Genomic DNA, 23,224 nt, shown 5'->3' with positions numbered 1-23,224 from the left:
GACCTACCTGTAGCACTGGGTGTCCACATAACAGATATGGCCACCTGGTCATTGCAAGCGAATTGGCTGATGGTTATATTCTGCATGTCGGCTATCAGGTGCTTCCCTCCGGAATTGATGGTACAGTCTGATGGGAGAAATTGATCAATGAGAATATAATACATACAGCTAAGCAATTCTTTTCTGGTCTGAAATAGGGGGTTCGGATTGCAAAGTGTCTAAAAGTTGGAAAACAGATTTATGATACACCTTCGCTTAATATATATTTCCTCTAATGCAAAGCTTAGTGACTCTATATACTGACAAAGGCACAGTATCAGATAGATAGATAGATAGATAGATAGATAGATAGATAGATAGATAGATATCTGATCTGCATAGCATGGAAAATTTTATAATGATATTACATATGTTTGCGGTGTGGTCTACAGCCTTATCCCTGCATATTTACCACAGCTGCTCAAGATGGTGAGATCTTTAAGGTCACATATGGTCTATAAAACATATCCCATTCTAGTTTTTATCTCTCATTATCATTTTATGAGAACAGGGGAAAGCCATAAAAACTTAAGATTTTGCAGCTTTTTGGAAATCGGCTTGTGCAATGTTGGGATTCTTGATCTCATCATCCACAGAATACACCATAAATACCTGCTGGGTGCAGGTCCCACCTTTGGGAACCTCACCCATCAAGAGAATGTGGTTTTTATGATAGCCATATCCTAATTCTAAGAAGAAGCTTTTACTACGGAGAGGTGGTAGTTTTAGAGAACATCCATTATACAAGGACGCCATTATTCCAAATGTGTACGCAACACAACTTACTGTCGTATCGGAAAGTGACACTGGGCTGTCCATTGTTCCTGTTCAAAGATGAACCCTATGGAAAAAAAAAATAAGATTAGTGCATGCAAACATGTAAAACTAGATCACCATCATGTCACCATGTAAAACTGCAGATTTTCAGAGTAGAGCAAGCCATACACTTTAGTAATAGTTATCTTGCCAGACTCCTCCATACACATGCACTCTTCTCTGCAGATGCCTTTGGCAATGGCAAATCCTTCAGAGCAGAATGATTCACCCAACATCCAACTTCGCAATCCTAATTTCCCCCAAACTGCCATCTGGAGAGCGTCAGGAAGCGCTCATACACCTAGGTTCAGGCACTCTGTTAAGGAACCAATAATGTATGTGAGTGATGGCACCGGTGGCTGTACAATGACTGGTCTCAGTGGTCATTTAAGCCTCTCCACTTCCGACATGGTATGTTCCAGCATGGAAGGTAATGGGGGCCGGGAAAGGGCAATGGAGCACCGGGGATTGGCGAGTATGTCTTTTTTGTGGTCATTATATACCCTCAGTCCTGACCAACCAATTTACGTTAGGCTGTTTACCTCTTGCTCCATGTATATGATCAATGTGTATGAACATTGGGTGTACCAGCAAAGACCTACTGATACAGGCACTATATGGTATACAGTAATAGTATATATCAGAGCTTTATATTGTAACCAAGAGGGTACTCCAACTCATGTGCAGTCTGTAGCTCCGTAACGTCTTGTACACAAAGCATTGGCCCTTTACATACGCTAAAAACTTTTACAAGCCTTACATTCCAGGCATTACATATTAACCAGTTTACCACAAAAAAGTGATACTGCTGCTTGTACAGGATGATGTTACCTAATGTATTATTCCCCCTCCACCCCTTACCCCAGTCTATATTTCAACACCTCGAATTTATGAAGTGTTGCATATCTTCTAAAAATGTATCCCAGATATCGCTATTGTCACTGATATCCCATACAGAGCGCCTGCGCCATAAAGACACCATAAGTCCATGACCCCCGTAACGTTTTAGTGCCTCATTAGTACATATGCCAGCTTCATTTGTCAGTCGCCAACTTCAGAGGGGGCCCAGGCCCATTAAAAACAGCCTAATTAAAAGAGACTGGAACGGATTTAACGAACGTGAGGCCTTCACTTAATACCACCATAAACGTATATGAAACACATTGACACAGTAGAAATCCATGCACTGGAAAAGTTAGCAATTTTTGGTGCAAAATTTTTGATTCACTAGAAAATGGTCCTCGTGAGTTGTCTCGCAGGTAAAATATCAAGGCAAGCTACCATCCAACAAAAAAAAAAAAGCCACAGCAGGATGTAATTGTTCTCTGTGAGTGTTATGTATACAGAGATGTTACAGGCCACCTATTATATGCGGGCTGAACACATAAACCAACAAAGGAGCTCGCTGGCACCTTTATTTAGGGGATCTAAGAGTAAGTGCCCGGGGCAATATTAGTGCAGAGCCATCTGTTTAACCATATAACAGGAAGTTCCTCTGGTGCGCTCTAATTAACACGAAAACTAGACGCCTCAGAGTATCCTCAGGTTTATGGAGCTACTGCACCCGTGAAGCCATGCCGGGATCTGCCGAATAAAGGGGTGTTCTGGTTTAGGAAACACAATTTGTAATCCTATTGTTTATAGAGGCGCCCCTCACTCCAGGACACCCTCACTTGGGGTCTATTCACACATGTTGCAAAAAATATACATCTGCATGGAGTTGCTAGTGCAGCATGTGCAAGAATTTCTACAAACTCCATTCACAAATGGAAATGTGAATATACCCTTAAAGGATACAGGTGTGGAAAAACATCTTGGGGCACAGGCAAAACTTTTTAATGCATATAATTCACTAAACGCCCATAGTAAAATCATATGACATTCATTCTCCTATTTGCCAGGACTAACTAACTACACTAAAATTTATTTTCTTTAGGATTTTAACCCTGATCCTATGAAGAATAACAAGATTCTTATATTATGGGGATAATGTCACTCCTTAGGGAGAGACCACCTTCTCAGGTGTGTGGAGACTTATGCAGCCATAGTTGCTCCACTGCAAGGGAACATGGGAAGAATATGCAAATCTGTCTCCCAAGATGTAAACAGGGAGACAGTGCCTCTGTTATGCTGCCCTCTATTGGGAAGCACCCTGAAGATCATGCCCGACTTTCCCAGAAGTCTTCACTGCATAATGCGGGGTTATAACCAAATCAGTTTCTCAGCTACGGACGGCACCGTTTCTGTCTGGTTGGACTTCATCAGCGCAGCCTAGAGAGGACTTATTTGGTAAAAGTGAGAGGCTGAGAGACCAGATTATGGGGATAACGTCCATCCTAAGGGAGAGACCACCTTTTCAGGTGTGTGGAGACTTATACAGCCATAGTTGCTCCACTGCAAGGGAACATGGGAAGAATATCTAGGCTGCGCTGATGAAGTCCAACCAGACAGAAACGGTGCCGTCCGTAGCTGAGAAACTGATTTGGTTATAACCCCGCATTATGCAGTAAAGACTTCTGGGAAAGTCTGGCATGATGTTCAGGGTGCTTCCCAATAGAGGGCAGCATAACAGAGGCACTGTCTCCCTGTTTACATCTTGGGAGACAGATTTGCATATTCTTCCCAAGATTCTTATATGATTAGTATAAGGAAATAGCAGGGTAGTGGGATATATAGTAGCCCACCATAAATAGTGCTTCAATTTACTGCACTGATGGAACAATTCACCACAAGACTTATACAAACAGTTACGGTAATTTAGTTTTTGCAGTTCCGACACCAAAAATCCTAGGAATGTTATCACTTTGGCACCTGTACAAGGGGCACCATGCCACAAATAAACAGAGCAGGGCTTTAGATTAAAAGAAATCCCATTGAAGATTAAGTTCACTTAAGGTGTTAGAACTTTTCATGGCAAACAATTGGCAAGCAAGGTGAACAAAAAAAAAAAAGTTAGCTGCTTCTTTAAAAATGGGCGCTCTTCCTTTGACTCAGCCTCTGTCAATGTCAGTGAGAAAACACTGGATACCTAAAACACCCCATTATGATAAATGGGCACCAATGGGATCCACTGTTGTCCACCATTATATGGACGATCTTTATTGATGAATCCGTTCTTGCAATGGACAGAAGAATGAATTAAATGACAGAGATGTGAACACACCCTTAGAGTGTTTAAGGCCAAGATGACATCTACGTTCGAGTCTCCGTCCCAAAGTAAGTCTAAAATTGCCATACAAAACAGTCTTACAAGTCCGACTTTTTTGTCTGGCGGATGAAATGGGGTCCATCAAGCTCTGTAAGTAAACACTGCTGTAGAGGTGCATTGATCCGTTGCTCTGGTCCAAAACAGACCAGAACAACGGAAAGGCTGATGATAGTGTGAACCCAGTATAACAGTAGAACACGTCAGATAGTTCACTATGATGTAATGAGTGGTGCTAGATGACAAACTCAACCCTGCTATAAGTACATACCCTATACTAAGATATTAGAAACACGTTACAGCAATTCTAATGTCATGCCGTGCGAGCAAGTAGCATTGTCAGCATTGACTGCGTGACAAGAAGGTTTAGTGGAAAAAAAAATTAGTTTAACCACTTCAGGTCTAGACTGGCCCTTACAACCTGGAATCTGTGATCGCCTCCACATTCCCTTCCAGCATGGAAAGAGTCAGAAATTCCAAGGCAGCCCAAGATGAGAGATGTCTGAACAAACACGCGTGCGTTCATCCCATGTGCGTGCAAAGGAAACTATCGCCACAACATACAGATGTTATCAGGGGTTCTCCGCAGTACAATACAGTACACAGGTGCAGGTAGTAAGGGCCAGTGCACGGGGCGCAACTTCAAAAGGGAAAACAAACGCTGACATCTTCGTGTGCTTGCCAGCAGGGGAAAACACTTGTCTCGCTTTAAGTCACACTTAAAGAGGCTTATTTTGTTTAAAGTGATCGTCTTAAGAAAAGTGGAAAGGAAAAAAAAAAAGTTGGTTGACAGGAGGAGACAGTCAGTCTTTATTCTTCTTCTACTGTAATGTGAAAAAATTTTCAGGAACGCCATTCAGCATATTCTTCATTTAAAAAAAAAAAAAAAAAAGTAAGGTCAGAGAAAACCCATTCATTAGGCTCGTGTATACTACGGGTTCATCTATAGATAAAGGTGCGTACATATAACTATAGGCCTTATGTATCTAAATTGCATTAAAGAAAAATAGCCTTGTTGCCCATTTATTTAGAGACTATAGCAACATACAGGTATATTGTGAGGGTAATACCCCCATTTTAACAAACTACACGTTCTGTATAGCCATGAGTCCAACCCATGCTTTTTTTTTGCTTCACTTTAAGGCTAAGACTCTACTTTAAAGGGATCTTATCATTAGAATCCCTTTTTTAACTAAGTACATGTCGGAAAAGCCTTAAGAAAGGCTATTCTTCTCTTCCCATTCTTTTTCTGATCTGCGCCGCCATTCCATCACAGGGGGCATCCCCTGTGCTGTCTGAAAACTCTCCAGCAACGCCTCTGTCTTCTCTCTGGACCCCTCTTCGCCGAGTCATCAGCTGCATCTTCAACCAAAAGTACCAACTGCGCATGTCTGTCGGCCATTTTCCTGTGGCCTCTTACACGAGTGCCTGCTCAGCCACAGGAAAACGCCCGAAAGACATGCTCAGTCGGCGCTTTTGGCTGAAGATGCAGCCACTGACCCGATGAAGAGGTGGACCGGAGAAGAAGACAGAGGCGTCGCTGGAGAAAAACGCACCACATATACTTGAGTTAAGGTCACCTGAATTATACAGCTTTTGCCCCCTTGTGAATCGGCATCCCCTTTGCCAGGATATTACCGATTAGTCAATATGCAATCAATCTCCTTGGAACAATGAGGGTATTACCACTGACCTCTTTGGCACAGCAAAAATGCCCTCTGTAACAAATAGGTTATTTATATATCAACTAAAAAGATAACATCTTAGCAATAGGGGTGTCGAAATGAGAAACGCTGTTTCATTCAGGGAACCCAAACCTATCAATCTGCAGATTCTGGGGACAGACTCTCTACCCACCATAGAAGTAGATGCAAACTAGAGTATTTTTTTCCTTGTTTTCTTTAAGTACAGTTTATATGGGGAGGGGGGGTTGTTTAACCTATAAAAACTCCAGGAATTAACCGTAAAACCACACGTGATTTTGCCACGTAGCTCAAATTGCTAGGTATATACACAAGGTGCGCTCCAGTCCTAACACCTGATTCTTTTTAATCTTTTATATCCTCTAGAAGAAGAATAATGATCGTCTTCAAGTGGGATTTTATAATCCATCCCTCATGTGGGTCTTTACGTCAGTTATCGTCTGTCTCCTATTGAAAGACTTCTGGTCTTCATTTCCTCTATAAGGATGTATAGAAATGTATACATGCATGGTGATCAGGTGTTCTGTGGTACGCTCACCGGGTCTAAGGGCTCATGCACAGCACACAATGCCACAACCTCTTAAAAGAAGTTAAACAGCCACAAATCAAATTTTCATACTGATGACCTACCCACAGTTCAGGATCTGTTAGGGACTGACACCCGGACCCCCACACGTCTGTATTAGCAACCTCTGGGTGCCAGAAGCCATTAGTGGACTGGTGGGTTGAAGCACTGCTTATATACAAGTAATAGAGTCACAAGTAACACTATACAGTGGACGGGCTTCTACACCTCTCTTATTATGCGAATAGGAATGGCGCTGCACACGCCACCCATCCATCAGTAGTTCCAGTATTCAGAGGCTGCGAGGAAAGATGAGGAGTCTCCCTGGAAATAAAAGGATCGTGGAGTTACAATCTCACAGGGAGAGTGCCAGGTGGCCCCACAAGTACATGTTGAAATTGGCAGGGTTGACCAATAAACATATAATGTATATGGCCAACTTTACTCAGACCAAATGGACTCATGGCTGAACAAAACGTACCGGATATAAGTATTGGGATTATAGAAAAGACAAAACCAGCACCAAGTGGTCCATAGTGTGACATTTTTCATGAAAATAGAACAGGGTATATATAGTGCTTGGGTCATCTAGTGTTGCAAATCGTCACAAAAGCTGGTTTGAGCATCAAGCAATGGGTTAAATCTGAAAGGTCCTCTCCTGCAGGGTGAGGGACACTAGTGTCAACTGATCATCAGAAATGGATGGGTCCATCAGGAAGAACCGCACTTACCCAGGTCATCCATTGTGATAGGCTATTTAAATTCACAAACACAACACGTTTGGGGGTGATAAGGACCTCTATATCAAGTGTATACAGGGAACATACTGATGTACTGGGCTCAGAAGAAACCGGCTGTCGGCAACACAAGAGTACAGTGACAAATATATAAAGTCTACGGCCGTCTACGGGTGGGTTCACATCTGATTTGTTTCACCCGTTCCTCTGTAGTAACAATAAAACGGATTAAACAAAAATGGATCTGTCTAATGATGGTCAACGATCCCAAGGGACCCCCTTTACTATAATGGGATCTGTCAGTAATCCATTACTTTCTCTGTGACTTCACCAGATGAAAAATCACACTTGTATAACCTTTTTAATGCAATTTTAAACAGACTCCGTGCCAGAGTTTCTAGCCTTATGGGATGGTATCTCATCGTCCGCATGGGAGTCGCATCTGCAGTTTAAGACATTTACCAGCAAGAGGAGCGTAGCAATATGGGTCAAGACATCTAGCACTGAAGATGGTCTGCAAATTTACTATCTGATAATACAGTGAGCAGGGCCGAGCCCGCAACAACAATCTGAGCAGATTTTTTTTGTTCCAGTTTCCTTTCATGTACAAAAGGATATGACTGCTATCTCGCCTAACAATGGTCTCAAAGCCCCTCTGGCTTTATTGCCTAATAAATAGCTTTTGGTCTCCACACCAGTGCACACCTGCAACAACACCTCAAGTGTTTCAGAAAGTTTACGCAAAGTTCAAAGGCGGTTTACAAGCCATGGGGAAGTGCCGCTATACTGTACACAGCCTCACACTCTGATGTTACCAGATGGACGGATTCTGTCATACAAAACCTCTAACAACACATCACCTTAGGGCCATGTCCAGACAGAAAATTGTTTTATCTCTTCCTTTCTGCCAGGGGCTTTCCTTGCTCATAACACATATAGCACCCATATCTGATATTCACTGCAGGGAGCTTCCTGGAGCCCATGGACATTCTCTATATACCTATTTTATGTTAGGTACAATAAGCAGATTACTTTACATTTTGTGCAAATTAACTTCTTAATATTGGATGAAACTGAGAATCTGTAAAACAGACCAAGAATCCCCTGAATAGACACAGAATGAAGGTAGTTGGCCGCCACCTTTCTAATATTTAAGGGTTCTTGTTGGTGGTTTATTTTTTCCAAGGTCCTTATGGATCACTGTCCCTGTCCCTATATGTGGCAAGTGAGGCATGGATTATGGCTTGTGGCGTATGTTTGGAGCAAGGACTTTGTGCCAAATGTGGACTTCAATACCATCCCTCTATGCCACAACACTGGCACAGAGGGAGAGTGATAAACTCCCTCCAATATTGCTATTTAAACAAATTTTAGATATTGATGACCAATCCTCAGGACAGTGGAAGCCAGACATTCCCCCTACTACTATGGAGACTCAGACATCCCCTCCCACTAATATGGGGAGTCAGACATCTATCCACATCCATTGATATGGGAGTCTGTTCTCCCCCTCAACACACAAACACTGATATGGGGGCCAGACATTCACCCCCCTTTTTCCCACTAATATGGGGAGCCATGGCCACCAAAGCTGAAAGCAGATAGCCCCATACACTGTGTAATGGCCCTATTGGGTTACTACACCTCAGCTGTCCAGTTTGCAAAGAATAGTTCCTTCCATAACTAAATCTTGAAAACCCTTTCAATTTCATGTCTATATCGCGACTCTCTAAGAGACAAACAAGAACTGCTATAAGGATATCAGATGAATGGTTATAACTTGTATTGCACCATGTTGGCGATTTTTGGTGTGGATTTCACAAATCATTGACAAATAAGTCATGTGTGAACTCGGCCTTAAAGTCCATAGCAGAGTTTCTCTCTTTCTGTGCGGAGGAGACAGCTGATGACATCTGAGCGCAGCGTTTTTGGGCCAACATTTTGATTTCTAATTAGTTTCAGTGTGAAAAAGTTTGGAAGTGTTTCCAAGAAGAGGAAACCCCAGAGAGCATGGCAACCATTCAGCTGCTTGCGCCATAGTTTCCCATGGCTGTCTCTGCGTTTAAGAAAGGAAAATCAGAGCTGAGCCGAAGGCTATCCACGTTAATCTATGTCAGCCGCATGAGGCCTGCTTAATCCATGTCAGACAGTTTAAAGTTCTCAAAGCACTTCAGAGACTGAATCGCCCGTGAAGATCCTCGATTACCCCAATCCAGTTTAACCCTTCATGCTCTGGCAACAGTGGAGGTCTACATGAAAAAAAATTTAAAATTCTAGAAATAAAAATAGTACTTTTGCCTTATCCATGGAGCCTGTATGATGACAAAGAGTCCCTACAGTCTTGCACTATGGAACCATGAAGACTTTGTATGCCCCTGTATGGTGGGGTACAATATTATGTTCTGAACGCAATGGTTAGATACCTTTTTTTTTTTTTTAGCATGAGGTCTAAGGCTATATTCATCTAAGGGTGGGTTCACATCTGCGCCCGATCTCCGTGTTATCCAATCCGGCGGGTTTCCATCTTCTGCCCCGAGAAACAGAACAGGAGATGCTCAGTTCTGGCTCACAGAGTAGTGGAGGCCACTATAACATGTCCATATACCCTAGTCGGGCGGTTGGACAGAAATGTTCTGTATGAGAAAACCTATTTAACAAAATTAGACGAATTTCTAGATAAACATAAGAGAAACTAATTAAGGCCGTGCTACATATCAGTCTGAAATGGCCCTAAAACACTCCCCAGAGGTCAGGCTCATACATTTCTAAATAACCAAAGGCATGACAAATTCCTCTTCCTGTCTGCATCCAGCAGATTCCATGGATCCATGAGCACAAGCCCTGACTTATAGAAGTCAGTGACCCGAGTCGGAAACGCAAGACCACACGCCTTAACTTTCTAACGTAGCAGGGAAGCCTCAGACTCCCTGTGTGTTACTTCCAGAGGCAGGAGAAGATGGATTTAGCATATAGCGATGAATGAAGCTAATCGGTCTGGATAGAAAACACATATAAAATAGATTATTTCCAAATCTTGTAGGTGCCGCGAGAAAATCAAACAGCACACACATGGTGTAAACATAACCAGACTTACACTAGGTCCGAACCTGCGCTTAAGTTTCCGTTCTTTGTGTCCGCTTGGGGATCCGAAAAACGGAAGCCCAAGCCGCATAAAAAGCAGTTACCTGCGGAAACCCTCAGACTCTATAGACTATAACGGGGTCTGTCGGGTTTCTGCAATTTTCAAGCGGAATGGTGGACGGAATCCACGAAAGGAAATTGAGCACTAGTGAGAACCCAGTCTTAAGCTGGCCATACGCATCAGATACCTATCAATTGAACTGATTGATATAGATGGATTTCACCAACCATCCAAGGTCTATGGAGGCCTCTACACTCTTAACAGCAGATGTCTGAGGAGATCAGTATCGGGCAGTTGTATGCCATTCCCAATCCTTTTTTTCTGAAGGGATTTGGCAGCTGCACATTACCCTCTCCCTATTGAGAATACATGCATGCCTAGCCAAGCATGCATGTTTAAGAGGGTGGTCAAGAGGAATAGCAGTCAGCAAAACAAGCGTTTGTCCAATAGCTATCCGTGTCTGGCCAGCCTTAGAGAAGATAATTTGCTTCTACTTACTTTACTTCCATTCACTTGTAAAGAACTTAATATCAGGATTCAATATCACTTTTTTTGCAGATAGATTCCAAATAATATAAGAAATTGTCTCTTCCTGGGAGTTTAAAGGTATTTGCAATGAGCATAAAATCAGGAAGCAACTTTGATACAGAATGTAAACTAATCAGGGATGGAGCGGCAGGGAAGTCAGGCATCCGTAATTGTTGCATAATAATAGGATAGGAAGCAGCTAAGCCCCGCAGCAGTGCTGAGAAGGGAATATTCTGCCGACATGTGGCACCCATTACAGGGCATGTGTTTTCTATCTCCCCGCTCCACCCATTAGGAAGCATCAGACATCATGTTTGTCTGCACTTCCTTCTCCTCTAGTTGAAAGTTCAATAAATTGATTGATCTGTGATTTTAGTAGTCTGGTCCACCTAGAGCGAGGGCACATTCACATGTGCAATTTCCATTCTAGTTTTTGAAGCCAATGCCAGGTGTGATCGTAAATTGAAAGGAAATATACAGTAAAGGTTCTACTTGGAAAAAAAAAAATAAAATCCACTCCATGCCGCTTTCAGATGGGCATCCGGGTCCATCACATTTGAAGTTAGAGAACCACAGGCTTCTATGGTACTGTAACTTCCAATTCCTAAAACTAGCAAGATATCTGGGTGTTGCATCCATAAACAGGTGTAGGTTTACATAAAGATAAGATGTAAAATATAGTATCCAATGTATATACAGCCAGTAACCGCCTCAAGGGCAAACATATGCAACTTCATAAAAAAAAGATGGCACAGTCCTGGTTGGATCTATTTGCTAGGTTATAAGGTAAGGAAAGTAGGTACATAGATAGCAGAGAGGACTCTAGTCCTGGTTGGATCCATTTTCTATTCTATTAGGTAAGGCAGGTAGGTAGCAGAGATGACTCTAGTCCTGGTTGGATCCATTTCCTATGCTATTAGGTAAGGCAGATAGGTAGCAGAAAAACGGTATTATTAGAAGACAAAGGTCACTGAAAGTGGATAAGGAATTAAACAAATAGTGGGTCCAGTTTTATCCTTGCCATGGGACCCTTCTTATGTATGCCACTGCCTGGACGTGCTCTAAATTTCTATTATGCACCGTGTTAAAATTCAGTCTCCGAGCACCATCACGGGACAACTACTGAGAGGGATGATTGTTGTTTCTATAGTCCATGAAAGAGGCAGAAAGGTTACTGGCCACCAGTTCATGGATTTTCTCCAGACCCACTTAGTAAGCAAAGCATTTTATCTCAAGAAAGTAAACAGTATTACAATGCCCATTCATGTTAATACAGAGAGATATGCAGAAAACCCGAGGCGTCCTGCAGAGACGGATTCTTAGTGGGTCTTACTTTCCAATTAATATGATACAGCTTCCCTATTTATAATGGCTCTACATTAAATAACTCCATAGAACTAAAATTTTGCATTTTTAAACCACATTACAAGACAAAGCTAAAAACCAGACACACATACACAGAAGGAAGAGGCTTGGTGGTCTTTACATTGCTTAAAAGAGGTTACTGCAGATAAGCAACCTCATGACTGGTAGGTGTTCTTTAGCGTGGGTTTGTCAGGATTGAAAAAACAGGGCTGTGTTTTCTTATAAATAGCTCCACACCTCTCTGTAGGCCGTGTCTGGTATTGCAGAGGAGTTCCATTGAAGTGAAAGCGTAAACCAAAAAATGTGCTACAGTGTGGAAAAGCCACAATGTTTTTCTAACTTTGGATAACCTTTTTTGAGACAGATCTGAAGGCTCAGAATGAGCTAGAAACTTAAAAGTAAAAGCCCCTTCACACGGAGTTTACGCTCCGTGTATTCTGTACATTTTACACGTGTAAAATGTAGTTAGCCATTGAGTTCATTGGCTTTTTCGTATAAAAAGACGTGCGTTATATAAACATGCCACTGAACTCAATGGCTAATTACATTTTACATGTGTATTTTTACACGTGTAAAATGTACAGAATACACGGAGTGTAAACTCCGTGTGAAGGAGCCCTAACAGTACCAAAATTGATTTCCTGCTCCATCCATTCCAATGCTTTGTGGCTTCGACGCTGGGGATTACTTCCCATTCCATGTCAACAAACAGGAAACGCCTACTCAGCCAATCACTAGCCGAGATGGGTCATTGCCATGATCAGTGATTGGCTGAGGGGTCATTTCCTGTGAGTCAAGAAGGATCAGGAAGTAAAGACTGGAGACTGTCCAGGCAGTATCAGTGCAGAAGCATCATGATATTTATGTTTTTTTTCCCCAGGAATTACATGTTTCCACAAGGAGGCTGAAAATGAAAAATAAAATTAGAAAAAGCTTAATCACCTGTCCCCTGCGTTCCAGTGTCCCCGCTGTTTCCCAGTTCCTGCGTTCCATGAGCTTGTGCTGGAGGAAATACTCACCACATGTGACCACAGAAGACAATCAGTGGCCTAAAGAAAGGGCACGGGATGTCACATATGACGTATGTGAGTGATGTCCCAGTTTCTTTCCTTTGGACACTCACCTCAGCATCACGCGAGGTGAAGACTTCTACTGGAACAATTCCCTGGGCACCGCTAGATGAGACAGTGGTAGGAGACACCAGAGAAACAGGGACAGGCGAGTATGGAGATTTTATTTTTCACCTTCGTCGGACCTCCTTGCAGAAACAGTAATTGCTGGACAACCCCCTTAACCCATTTCGATGCAGTTTTAAAAAAGTTTTCCCTGCTGGTTGATTCTATATATAGTGTAATTCGGTTCCTAAAACACAATGAGAACCTTATATAGTTTAGGTATAGAGTGCTCAAAAAATTTAAGCATGGCTTTAAGCTACGGCTCATACGTAAGCAACTGAACAGTCATATGTAGTCAGTGGAACATGCTGCTGTCATTTTGTTCAATTTCAGTTTTTCAGCTCCCCAAGTACCCCCATAATAAGTATAGTAATAGCAACTTTTTAGATTCATATCCATTTAGACTTCTCCTAGCTTACAATTGGCAAATCTACAGTATGTTGTCCATACCCTGTTACAGATGTACGCGGCTTTCATCCATGCATATGTTTAGCAAGTAGTTTATCTTCAATTCATTGAACCAAAACCAAAAATACAAAAAAAAGGCCAAAAAAAGAAAAAACAACACAAACCAACCAATCAGGCGGCAAGGAATAAAACACAGAGTCCAAATGAAATCCTCATGAGCTCATCCACATTGCAGACCGCACGCGCTAAGTAAGTTAATTGTGTATAGACGGCCTCTTACGGTCTGCTTTATGATGTATACATTTTACAGAATTACATCAACTAAAGCCTCAGATCTCTGTTATGAACATATTAAACAGGCCTTTCTGGGACCAATTTTACTCGGAAATCCAATCCAGCTGAGAAGAGATCTGTATCTCCATCCTACAAAGTGTTTTTCAGGTACCTGCATCTGTTTTAATAGACAACAGGACTCGACTGTTCTGAAGGGAATTATATTCTTGTCAAACTACATTCATTCTTGACCAATCTCCTCCTCCCCCTCCGTTAAATGAACAAAACAGGTATTGTGACAGGAACAGCGAATACTTTGTCCGAATGTGCATTCAGTCATTGCAGAGCCCATATAAAGGGGGCAGTGGTGTTGAGTTGCCATATTACACGATCGCTAATAATCATCTAATCTGCAACACTATGTAATACCATGAGCCAGGACTGACACACTAAAACCCGCCATAAATATTACATGATCCGTGTCACAATAGCTAATAAATCTTCCTAATCCCGGCCTAGTACAGATAGGAGGCCTGCGGCGGAGATGGGTAATGGTTGCGGATGAACTAGATGAATTCATTTGGGCAACATCTGCTTTGGGACGAATCGCCAGGCTCCGTGTACAATACTTGGTTCTCCTAAAAGCTGTCATGATACAGCAGTATAAATGATACTCCAGTGACCAGGCCAGAGCCCTTGTTTCCTGAATATGTTTAGCAGAGTTTTCATTCTTGCGAGAACAAAGGGCTGTCTGTGTGGAGCGACTCCGGCTGATACCCTGTAACGCAGGACACAGATTTGGAGACAAATCCAGGATTTGCAACAAGTGAAAGATTTCCATCCACATGAATAAGTAACTGCTGCTTAAACAACGCAAGACAACAAATACTTTTTCAGATTTCTTCCCAATATCGAACCATAAAAAGAGAAAAATCTCTTAAAAGATGGCTCGCACCACAAAATACAATAGCGAATATCAGCCCATTTTCTGTCTGATACTTTTTATTCCGTTACCTTAGACAAGGGCTCGCACGGTTTCTGGGATGTACACACACTTGCGGCTGAATTTACTTTCCACCGCCAAAGTTACACCCTATGGATCTCTCACATTATAAAATACTTGAAAAAAAAGCAGCCAGTTGAAAATACCCATTTTCCTGAGGATTTGTTATAAGTACGCTTGAAAGCAAGCCAAAACAAAGGATTGCGTGATACATCCCCCGTCAGATGCGAACGGGTAATTACAGTTTTTGTGCAACTACAGTTCCTCAATAGAAGTGTAACTGGCCTGTTAAACGCAGCATCAAACACGGGTGAAGTCAGAACATGCTGAGAAATGAAGGTTATGATGTGGTCGTGCCGGGTTATCATAAACCAAGGTTGTCTTCTTGGCACGCACTGCTTAGTCAAACAGTAAAAGGAATTACATGTATTCCTGCAATCCTTCTAGGAGGGGAACTTGGAAAAAAAAAAAAATCTACCTTGAAACATATGGACACAGATACGTCCCTAGGTAAAAGTAAACCTCTTCTAACTCTTCTTTCCATGTTAGGCTCTGAGAAGTTGTCTATATTGCTTTCTATTAAGACTTGTTGCAAAAATATTCAACACATAAAAACGGCTTTAAAGCCCTGTTCACATTCACACGCCTTGAGTGAAATCAGCTGGAAATCCAGTCAAAAAACCATATGAAATACAATTATCATAGACTTTTTCCACTATATTGTAACATATTGAAGGTGAATGCTCTGATGTGTCTGAGGGTCCCGAAACATGGATGGGTTACACGACTGTCGCTAGAGATGAGCAACGGAGGTCGTAACAACCTAAGACAAACCCATTGATTTTAGCAGACCATCTAACATTAGGTTGTCCTAATTTTTCCCCCCAGTAGGCTGTCCTCACTCTACTCTGACGTGGAATGTCCTGACCTCCTCATTGGATTTAGTCCCAGAAATCCAGCTAGTGCATGGACCAGAGGTTCCGGCCCCGATTCCCTGCACGCTAGAGGGCAGAATTTGATCAGCCTGATTAAAGATGTGAAAATTAAAAAAAAAAAAAAAAAATTATATATATATATATATATATATATATATATATATATATATATATATATATATATGTCTTTATATTTTATATACATATATATATATATATATATATATATATATATATATATATATATATATCTATCTCACTTGTTAGGGCCACATGCGAGATTGTCTAGCAGATTATGACCTCCCTTTGACTTTGCAGAATAGGGCCAAAGGGATTTCAAAGGGACTTCTTGAGCTACCGTGTGGCGCCATATTCTGGAGTTACCTTTTACATAGTATGGCATTTGATGAAGTAGGACTCTATTTCCCCTCTTTTTAAAGGACCCATATGAAGATATACGCGTCAGTTCGATTCAACGCAGGATTTTATTACTGTGCATAATATTTTTCCGAAAGAAAATAATATTTTGTACAATGACCCACACATCATTTTCTATGGGCCGGTAATACGGCAGATTGGGCAGGAATATTGACTCTCTCACCTCTGCTTCCTAAAGTATATAGACAAAAGCAGCAGACAATATGTCTCAAATGCAAAGTCTTTTTCCACCGTCATAATCCCTGTAATCCTCAGTATTTTCTAAATTTTTACATGAAGTTATCATTCATAGAAATAATGGACCAGCCCATAAACCGGTCCTAGACTATGTGATGGTTAGAGTCACTACTGAAATACTCCCATGTTGTCATATACACAGGTACGTACAGTATACAGGAAAGTGGCGTTACCATGTAGCATGTCTATAAACACAGATTATGCCATATGCCAAACCTGTTTGGTAAAATCCAATTTTTGGCAACTACCAGGATTTGTATGAAAGAAATACCTATTAAAGTGGTTATCCAGTTTAAATTAAGCACATTTATCTGATTTATTTTCAGATCATCGACTTGAGAGTGACATTTTGTTTGCAAGCTCACTACCCCTCCCTGTGAGCAGTTCAGGCAGCAAACAAAAAAATCAGAGCAGCATGTGACCTTGGGCATGGGACCTGTGATTTCATTGCAGGGGACAGTGGGGAAGGAAGGGACACACGAAAGTGAGAGCAGGCAGATGAATCATGGGAAATGAAGTTTATCCACAGATTCACTGCATGTAAATAACAGTTAGACAAGGAGCAACATGTAAAATAAAGTCACACAAAGGGTGCACAATGAAAGAGTGAGTAATTAGCACTGCCGTGAATACATTTTTGTAAGCTGGATAACCCCTTTAAAGAACTATTCTAAAGATATTCAAATTGGAGGTTTATCAGTCATGTTTTTCCATAAAAGTCAATGGATCAGTATTTCCATCCATATTTTACTCGTTTGTGTAAGGGGTTGTCTCATGAGGTCAATCCAAGCGGGCTTGTATGATCACCATATATTTAGCTTTTTTTGGACAGACTATTCCCCCACCTGGCGTGAGTAGGGGCAGCTCTTAAGGGAATACACATTAGAAGAAGCATGACTGAATCTATCAATTTTGTCGGAAACTCACTATCTAAGGTGTATGGTGGCGCTCCAACTCTTCTCTGACAGCAGATGTCTCAGGAAAAGAGGGTCAAGTATAATGATGGGGGGGGGGGGTATAAGCGATTATACCCATTCAGCTCACAGCAATTTCTCAATGGTTCTCTGCTCAAATGTAAATAAGGGGATCCGAAGGAGTTCCGTTCTGTGACGTCCATGAGCTAAGAGAGAGAATTCATTTGGTGGAACTTTTGTTTTCTCTTTGGTTTAGACTATGGTAAATTATAATTTCCAGAAATAAAAAAATTAATCCGTAGACTGTTAAGAAACTGAAAATATTGTTGCCTATTTTTTTGGTTTTCTATCACTACATTTCATCAAGGTTGCTTAACATAAATCTGGCTATTAATAGAATTTGCCATTTGTTCCTTAATATGGAAAACATATTACAATATCCTTCTTAAATCCATACTTTGATCACTGGCGTAATGTCTTGCCAAACTAGCTTTGACTGCGCTAAAGCTGTATATTTTTGCAGACTTTAAGTCTGGAGGCATTAACCTGAATCCTGGATTAACTCTTCCTTTGCTGTTACAGTAGCGGAGCACAGATTTAGCTTGTCATTTGCCATTTCTTGGTAACAATAAAGCTCAATGACTGAACGTCATCATACCCTTGTACCTAATAACAGGAGAGAAGAGATTTCAGTCTTGTCAAACCTATGCACAAAAAAACCCCTATTAATTATTTTACTATCTGTAGGGACGTTGCTGAAATCGGACACTTTTGCCCCTGCTCCAGTGATCTGAATTGGAAATATTCCCCCTCCGTGGCTTGCCAGTTTCGGCTCCCAGAGTGATACAGCAGATGTCATCTAGCACAATAAATTCCTTTATTAGACATAAATTTGAGACGCCTTCTGGGGGTTGAAGCGTTTGGTTTCATGCTGAAAAAAATGTAATGGTATCTACAGATTGTCCATGCACCGTCCAGGCTAGGGGTCTTTGATCACAGGTTGACAAAAAAAAAAAAACAACGTACCCTCCACCAGACATGGCATTTTAAAAAAGGAAGCCACTTGAGGACACTGGTGGATCAGTATCTAAGCTATCTGAAGAAGGACACTAATCTTAGGGTACATTTCCATGGTGCAGTTGGAAAAATTCATGCCGTTTTGATGCGTTTTTTGCTGCAGTTTCTTAATATTACAGGTAAAACAAGTTAAATAAATGTAAAATGAACGGGGTTGTCCTGGAATTTGGAAATGATGGACTTGGATTAGGATTTGGCCATTAATAACTGATCAGCTGTTCACATTGGATGCTCAAAATTGGCCACAGTGCAGTTGGCTCTGTGCCCTGTATAGTGGCTGGACGCTGGTAATGCAACTTCGCTCCCATTGAAAAGTCTCTATACAGCTGATCGGTGTGGGGGCCACCTTTTCCCCTCCCCGCAAATCTGACAGTTATGGCCTAACCTAAGGAAAGGCCATAAAAATGAAATGAAGGCATACTGTAAAAACAGTATAAGAATGGCACAATAAGAACGTGCATATACTTGACACATACTAAAATATCACGGTACCTAAACTTTATGAAATATTGGAAAAATGAAAAGTAGTATTAAGACCAAAAAAAAGGTATACCCAAAGTATGTGCCAATTTACGTGAAAATGTCTTTACCATCCTTGGCACAAACGGTGTGGAAACAAATGGAAAAAACATTACAATGCCAAGCAGAACTAAAATCCTCAGACTATGGGTTACTTAGCTGGCAAATTAATTTTTATTTCTACTGGATTTTTTTTGCAGCACATGCCACATGATGGATGTGTATAAGTTCTGAGTGGTACAAAGCAATGATCTGGAAAAAAATACTGTGTGAGTTTATTGGGCCCACTGTACTGTTGTAGCAGACAGACATTTTCTCCGGTTAGGAATCAAAGATAACAAAACATTAAAAAAAATTCCATACGCTTGTGGACCGTATTATGGTAAACTTAGATGGCAGAATGTCTTTGTAAAAACAAGAAGTTCAGAAGATTCATATGGTGGTACATGGCGTGTCTAAAGGCCTAGATATACAGCAAAGCAACGTAAAGGAAGCAAGAAGCAAAGCCCGCTAAACCCAGTGTTTTGGCAGGAACATCCAACTATTCTGAAGATTCTTTTGTTCTGAAGAAAGATGGTGACTGGCACAAACTTACTCCCCTCACCCCACTGAGAACACACACATGTTGGGTGCAGGTCATACCTGCAAATATTCTACTAATAGAGATCCAATGCATGAAGTGCACCATGAACAGGGCATGTCTTGTGCCATTTTCATGATATAAACATGTTAAATTGTGCCAGTCCTGTCCTTTTTCTGAGAGTTGACTGGTACATACAATTTGCACGTCACATATAATATGATTGATAGTCTGGTGGATGCAGAACAATTGGTCCAACCTAGCAAATTTGCCCACTTTTCTGGGACAACAGGAGGTCACCCCGAATTCAACATTTGAAAAAGATGGCAGGTAAGCGTAAAGGGAGTGTATCAACATTTACTTCCTCTGATGTTATGTATGTTACAAATCTGGGTGTTCAGTGATGGTTAAGACCTCAATTCTCCTGGACCACAAGTTGCTCTACCTCCTCTCCCATGTTCACCACTACTTCTTTGTATCATAGGAGGTGATGTATACATTATAACAGTAAAGCCAGTCACAAGATAACAAGCGGCAGACACTGGAGAAGAGGGAGGAGGTGGAACATTATGGAGGCCGGGTGATGGTTTCTATCACTTGACTCAGGGTCAGAGCTCATGGGTTCGTTGCATACAAAACCCTGAGGAAGTAAGTGATGATAAACTCTCTAGAAAATCCCTTTAAGCCTAAAGCTCCACATTGCGGAAACTGGGTTTTTTTTTGTTGCAGATTATGCTGCAGTTTTTTGAGCCAAAACCAGGAGTGGATTGAGCAGATGGTAGAAGTATAAGAGCTTCCTATATAATCTCCATTTCTTTTGTAGCCACTCTTGGCTTTGGTTCAAAAAACCGCAACAAAAAAAGCTGTGTTTCCGCAATGTGGGGCTTCAGCCTAAGGTCCTGCTATGTTCAAGAGGAAAATATTCAAGCAGGTGTTGATATTCGCTGTTTGACAACTGCAAAAACAGTACCGTACTCTGAATGGTAGTCAGTTTTTGGCTCCCGTGGCTAAACGTCTATGCTTCTCGCCAAGTGACAATACATAAAAGCGCACAATCCGATCAGCCATTACACTTCGCAAAAAAGCCTTTACAGTTCAACTATCATTAAAGAGAATTGGCACCTTTCTACTTCCCTTTGGGCAATGCCACACATACGGTATATTAATTTCACCTATAATTATAAGCTACTTAGATCTACCTGGGGCTAAGCGTGATAATACGTCCGTGGAATGTCAAGAATCCCCGGTCCTGAATAATAATATTATAAAACATACAATAAAAGCGCATTCTGCTGCTATGATTCATGCTTCTTAGATAACGGGTTTATTATGTGCACTACAATAACTGAGCATTTAAGGATTAAGAGTCTGAGGGTACAGGATGTATACTGAAAGATGGAGGAGCGAGAATGAAAAGATGAAGAGAAATTATTTTACAGGAAGAATTAAGAGACCCGGGAGAATTTTGGAAGCCGGTTCTGTTCAGAAGGGAACGCGGCACTATTTCTCCGCTTGGCTGAAAGCGGCCGCATCTCCGCATGACACTTCACGCTTTACAGTTTTCACTTAAAAGGGAACAGAAAAAAAGTTGAATGCCGCGATTATGGGGCTATTTGCTGAAATTTAAGCTTCGCCGACTTCGCATTGTTCTGGCCTTATGAATAAAAGATGGCTCCTTTGTGAGAATCTCTTTTTCTGTACGCCAGGGAACAACTTTTCACCTGTTAAGTCGGACGGTTTTACTTGATGTTTCACGCTGACCTTTTATTGGAGTCAAAATAAAATTATATGTGCCCCCCTACATCTCCCCCCCCCAGTAAAAATGGAATACATCAAATCAATAGGAAAAAGTTGCACATTCACACCAGAAAGTCCGGGATATCTGAAAGCAACTGTTACCTCTTTTCTTTCACATGACTGGTTCAATGGAGCTGAGGAATTATATAGTCTAAAACCACTCAGCCTTGGGGCACCGTATGCCCAATAGTATTATTCTTCCCAATGGGTTAACATGCCACAGGGCACTAGGATTTCTTTTGTTACTTTATAATGGAAGGAACGTTTCAAATTGTTGTCATCACCAATACAAAGTGTATATGATACATGCTATAAAATATGGCAAAAATGGTATTTTACCAATCTCTTTAGCACAAGCACTAAAATCTGAGATTGTGATTTCCAACATATAACAGTCGGACGAAACCACAACTGCGGCAAACAAAATACATGGGGTGAAGAAAGATGCATTAAAGTGCCAGTGGCTACTGAAGCTAGACCATGGGCTCCATTCTCACGGAGTAACGCGCCGCTCATTTAGACACGTATACACGTGTCAGAGCGCGGCGCTTCAAAACAGATCCCATTGATTTCAATGGGTGCTGGCTTAAGCGCGTAACACATTGAAATCAGGGGCCATTCACACGGAGTAAACGCGAGGCGATTATGGCAAAATACACGTGTAAGAATCAGACTTCAATGCCATTTTTACGCGTGTAAAAAATGGCATTGAAGTCAATGGCAGCCTGATTTTTACACGTGTATTTTGCCATAATCAGTTTGCGTTTACTCCGTGTGAACGGCCCCTCAATGGGAGGCTACGTGTCTAAATGAGCGGCGCGTTACTCTGTGAGAACGGAGCCTTAAGGTGGTCATATACACAAGAGCATAGTCAGCTGCACAAGACATTTTGCACAGGACCAGCTGACTTTGTGCATATTGGATGTGACAATTCACGGAAAGAAGGATTCAACAGTGCGATCTTAAACATGCCCGATCCTTTATCAAACAGCTGAAGAGTCTGGCCGAAACTTACTATCCTCTCCTCTCTGAAAACACGTGGCCAGGGGCAGTATGTTTGTGTGTGTTGGAAGAACAAGTGGAGAAAAAAAAAATATATATATATATATATATACATATATATATATATATACATATATATATATATGAATACAGTATAGACATCTGATAAAGTACTTGCAGGAGTAGTGTCTGGGCACCAAATACGGACATGCACCTTCACTAGTACATTTTGCGCCTGTCAGATTGGGAGACAGGGTGTAGCTATAGGTGATTCATCTGCTACATATACCACTATTCTAAGGGGCACAACTTTGCTAGGGCCCCATTACCGATTTTGCACTGATGCCAAGGAACTTGAAGTTACACCTGTTTATTATTGTCAGTCAATGGAAATGGTAGACAAGAGGTTCCCGGAGGAAGACACTGCACAGAAATGTTTATAAACCCCTCAGACACATTACCCTTCGGGCTGCTGTAAACGCAGGGACGCGGCGGCACGCTCATTTCACGTCTCTCTTATTTAAACTTTGTGCCATTTCTGAAGAGTTACAGCGCGGCCTGAGACTTCTATGTCTGTAGTTTTATTTCTTTCCACCAGATGTGACCACTGTGCGAGCGTAAAAAATACATTTCTACATAACTTCAAGTAATGTTCATATAACACAAAACATATTTGGGAAAGTATGACCCATGCCTTACAAGCAACAAAGAGCTTTATCTCCAGAATAAAGGAAAGCTTTCCATTTCGTTTTGTAATAATTTAGAA

General features: G+C 41.4%; 1 protein-coding gene across 1 annotated transcript in view; it reads right to left on the bottom strand.

The window, feature by feature from the left end:
• The window catches only part of IL17RD (interleukin 17 receptor D), a 54,008-nt gene that overhangs the window by 14,784 nt on the left and 16,000 nt on the right, over positions 1-23,224 (bottom strand). The window contains exons 2-3 of the mRNA XM_075287906.1: positions 826-880; positions 8-127 (exon numbers count right to left, since the gene is read on the bottom strand). Coding sequence (XP_075144007.1) covers positions 8-127; positions 826-880 — 175 coding nt within the window. The remainder of the gene's footprint in view (positions 1-7; positions 128-825; positions 881-23,224) is intronic.

This window comes from Leptodactylus fuscus, chromosome 9 (genome assembly GCF_031893055.1).
Source record: "Leptodactylus fuscus isolate aLepFus1 chromosome 9, aLepFus1.hap2, whole genome shotgun sequence".
In the NCBI taxonomy this organism is placed as follows: domain Eukaryota; kingdom Metazoa; phylum Chordata; class Amphibia; order Anura; family Leptodactylidae; genus Leptodactylus; species Leptodactylus fuscus.
The sequence above is the reverse complement of the archived record's forward strand: the minus strand, read 5'-3'. Positions and strand labels throughout refer to the sequence as shown.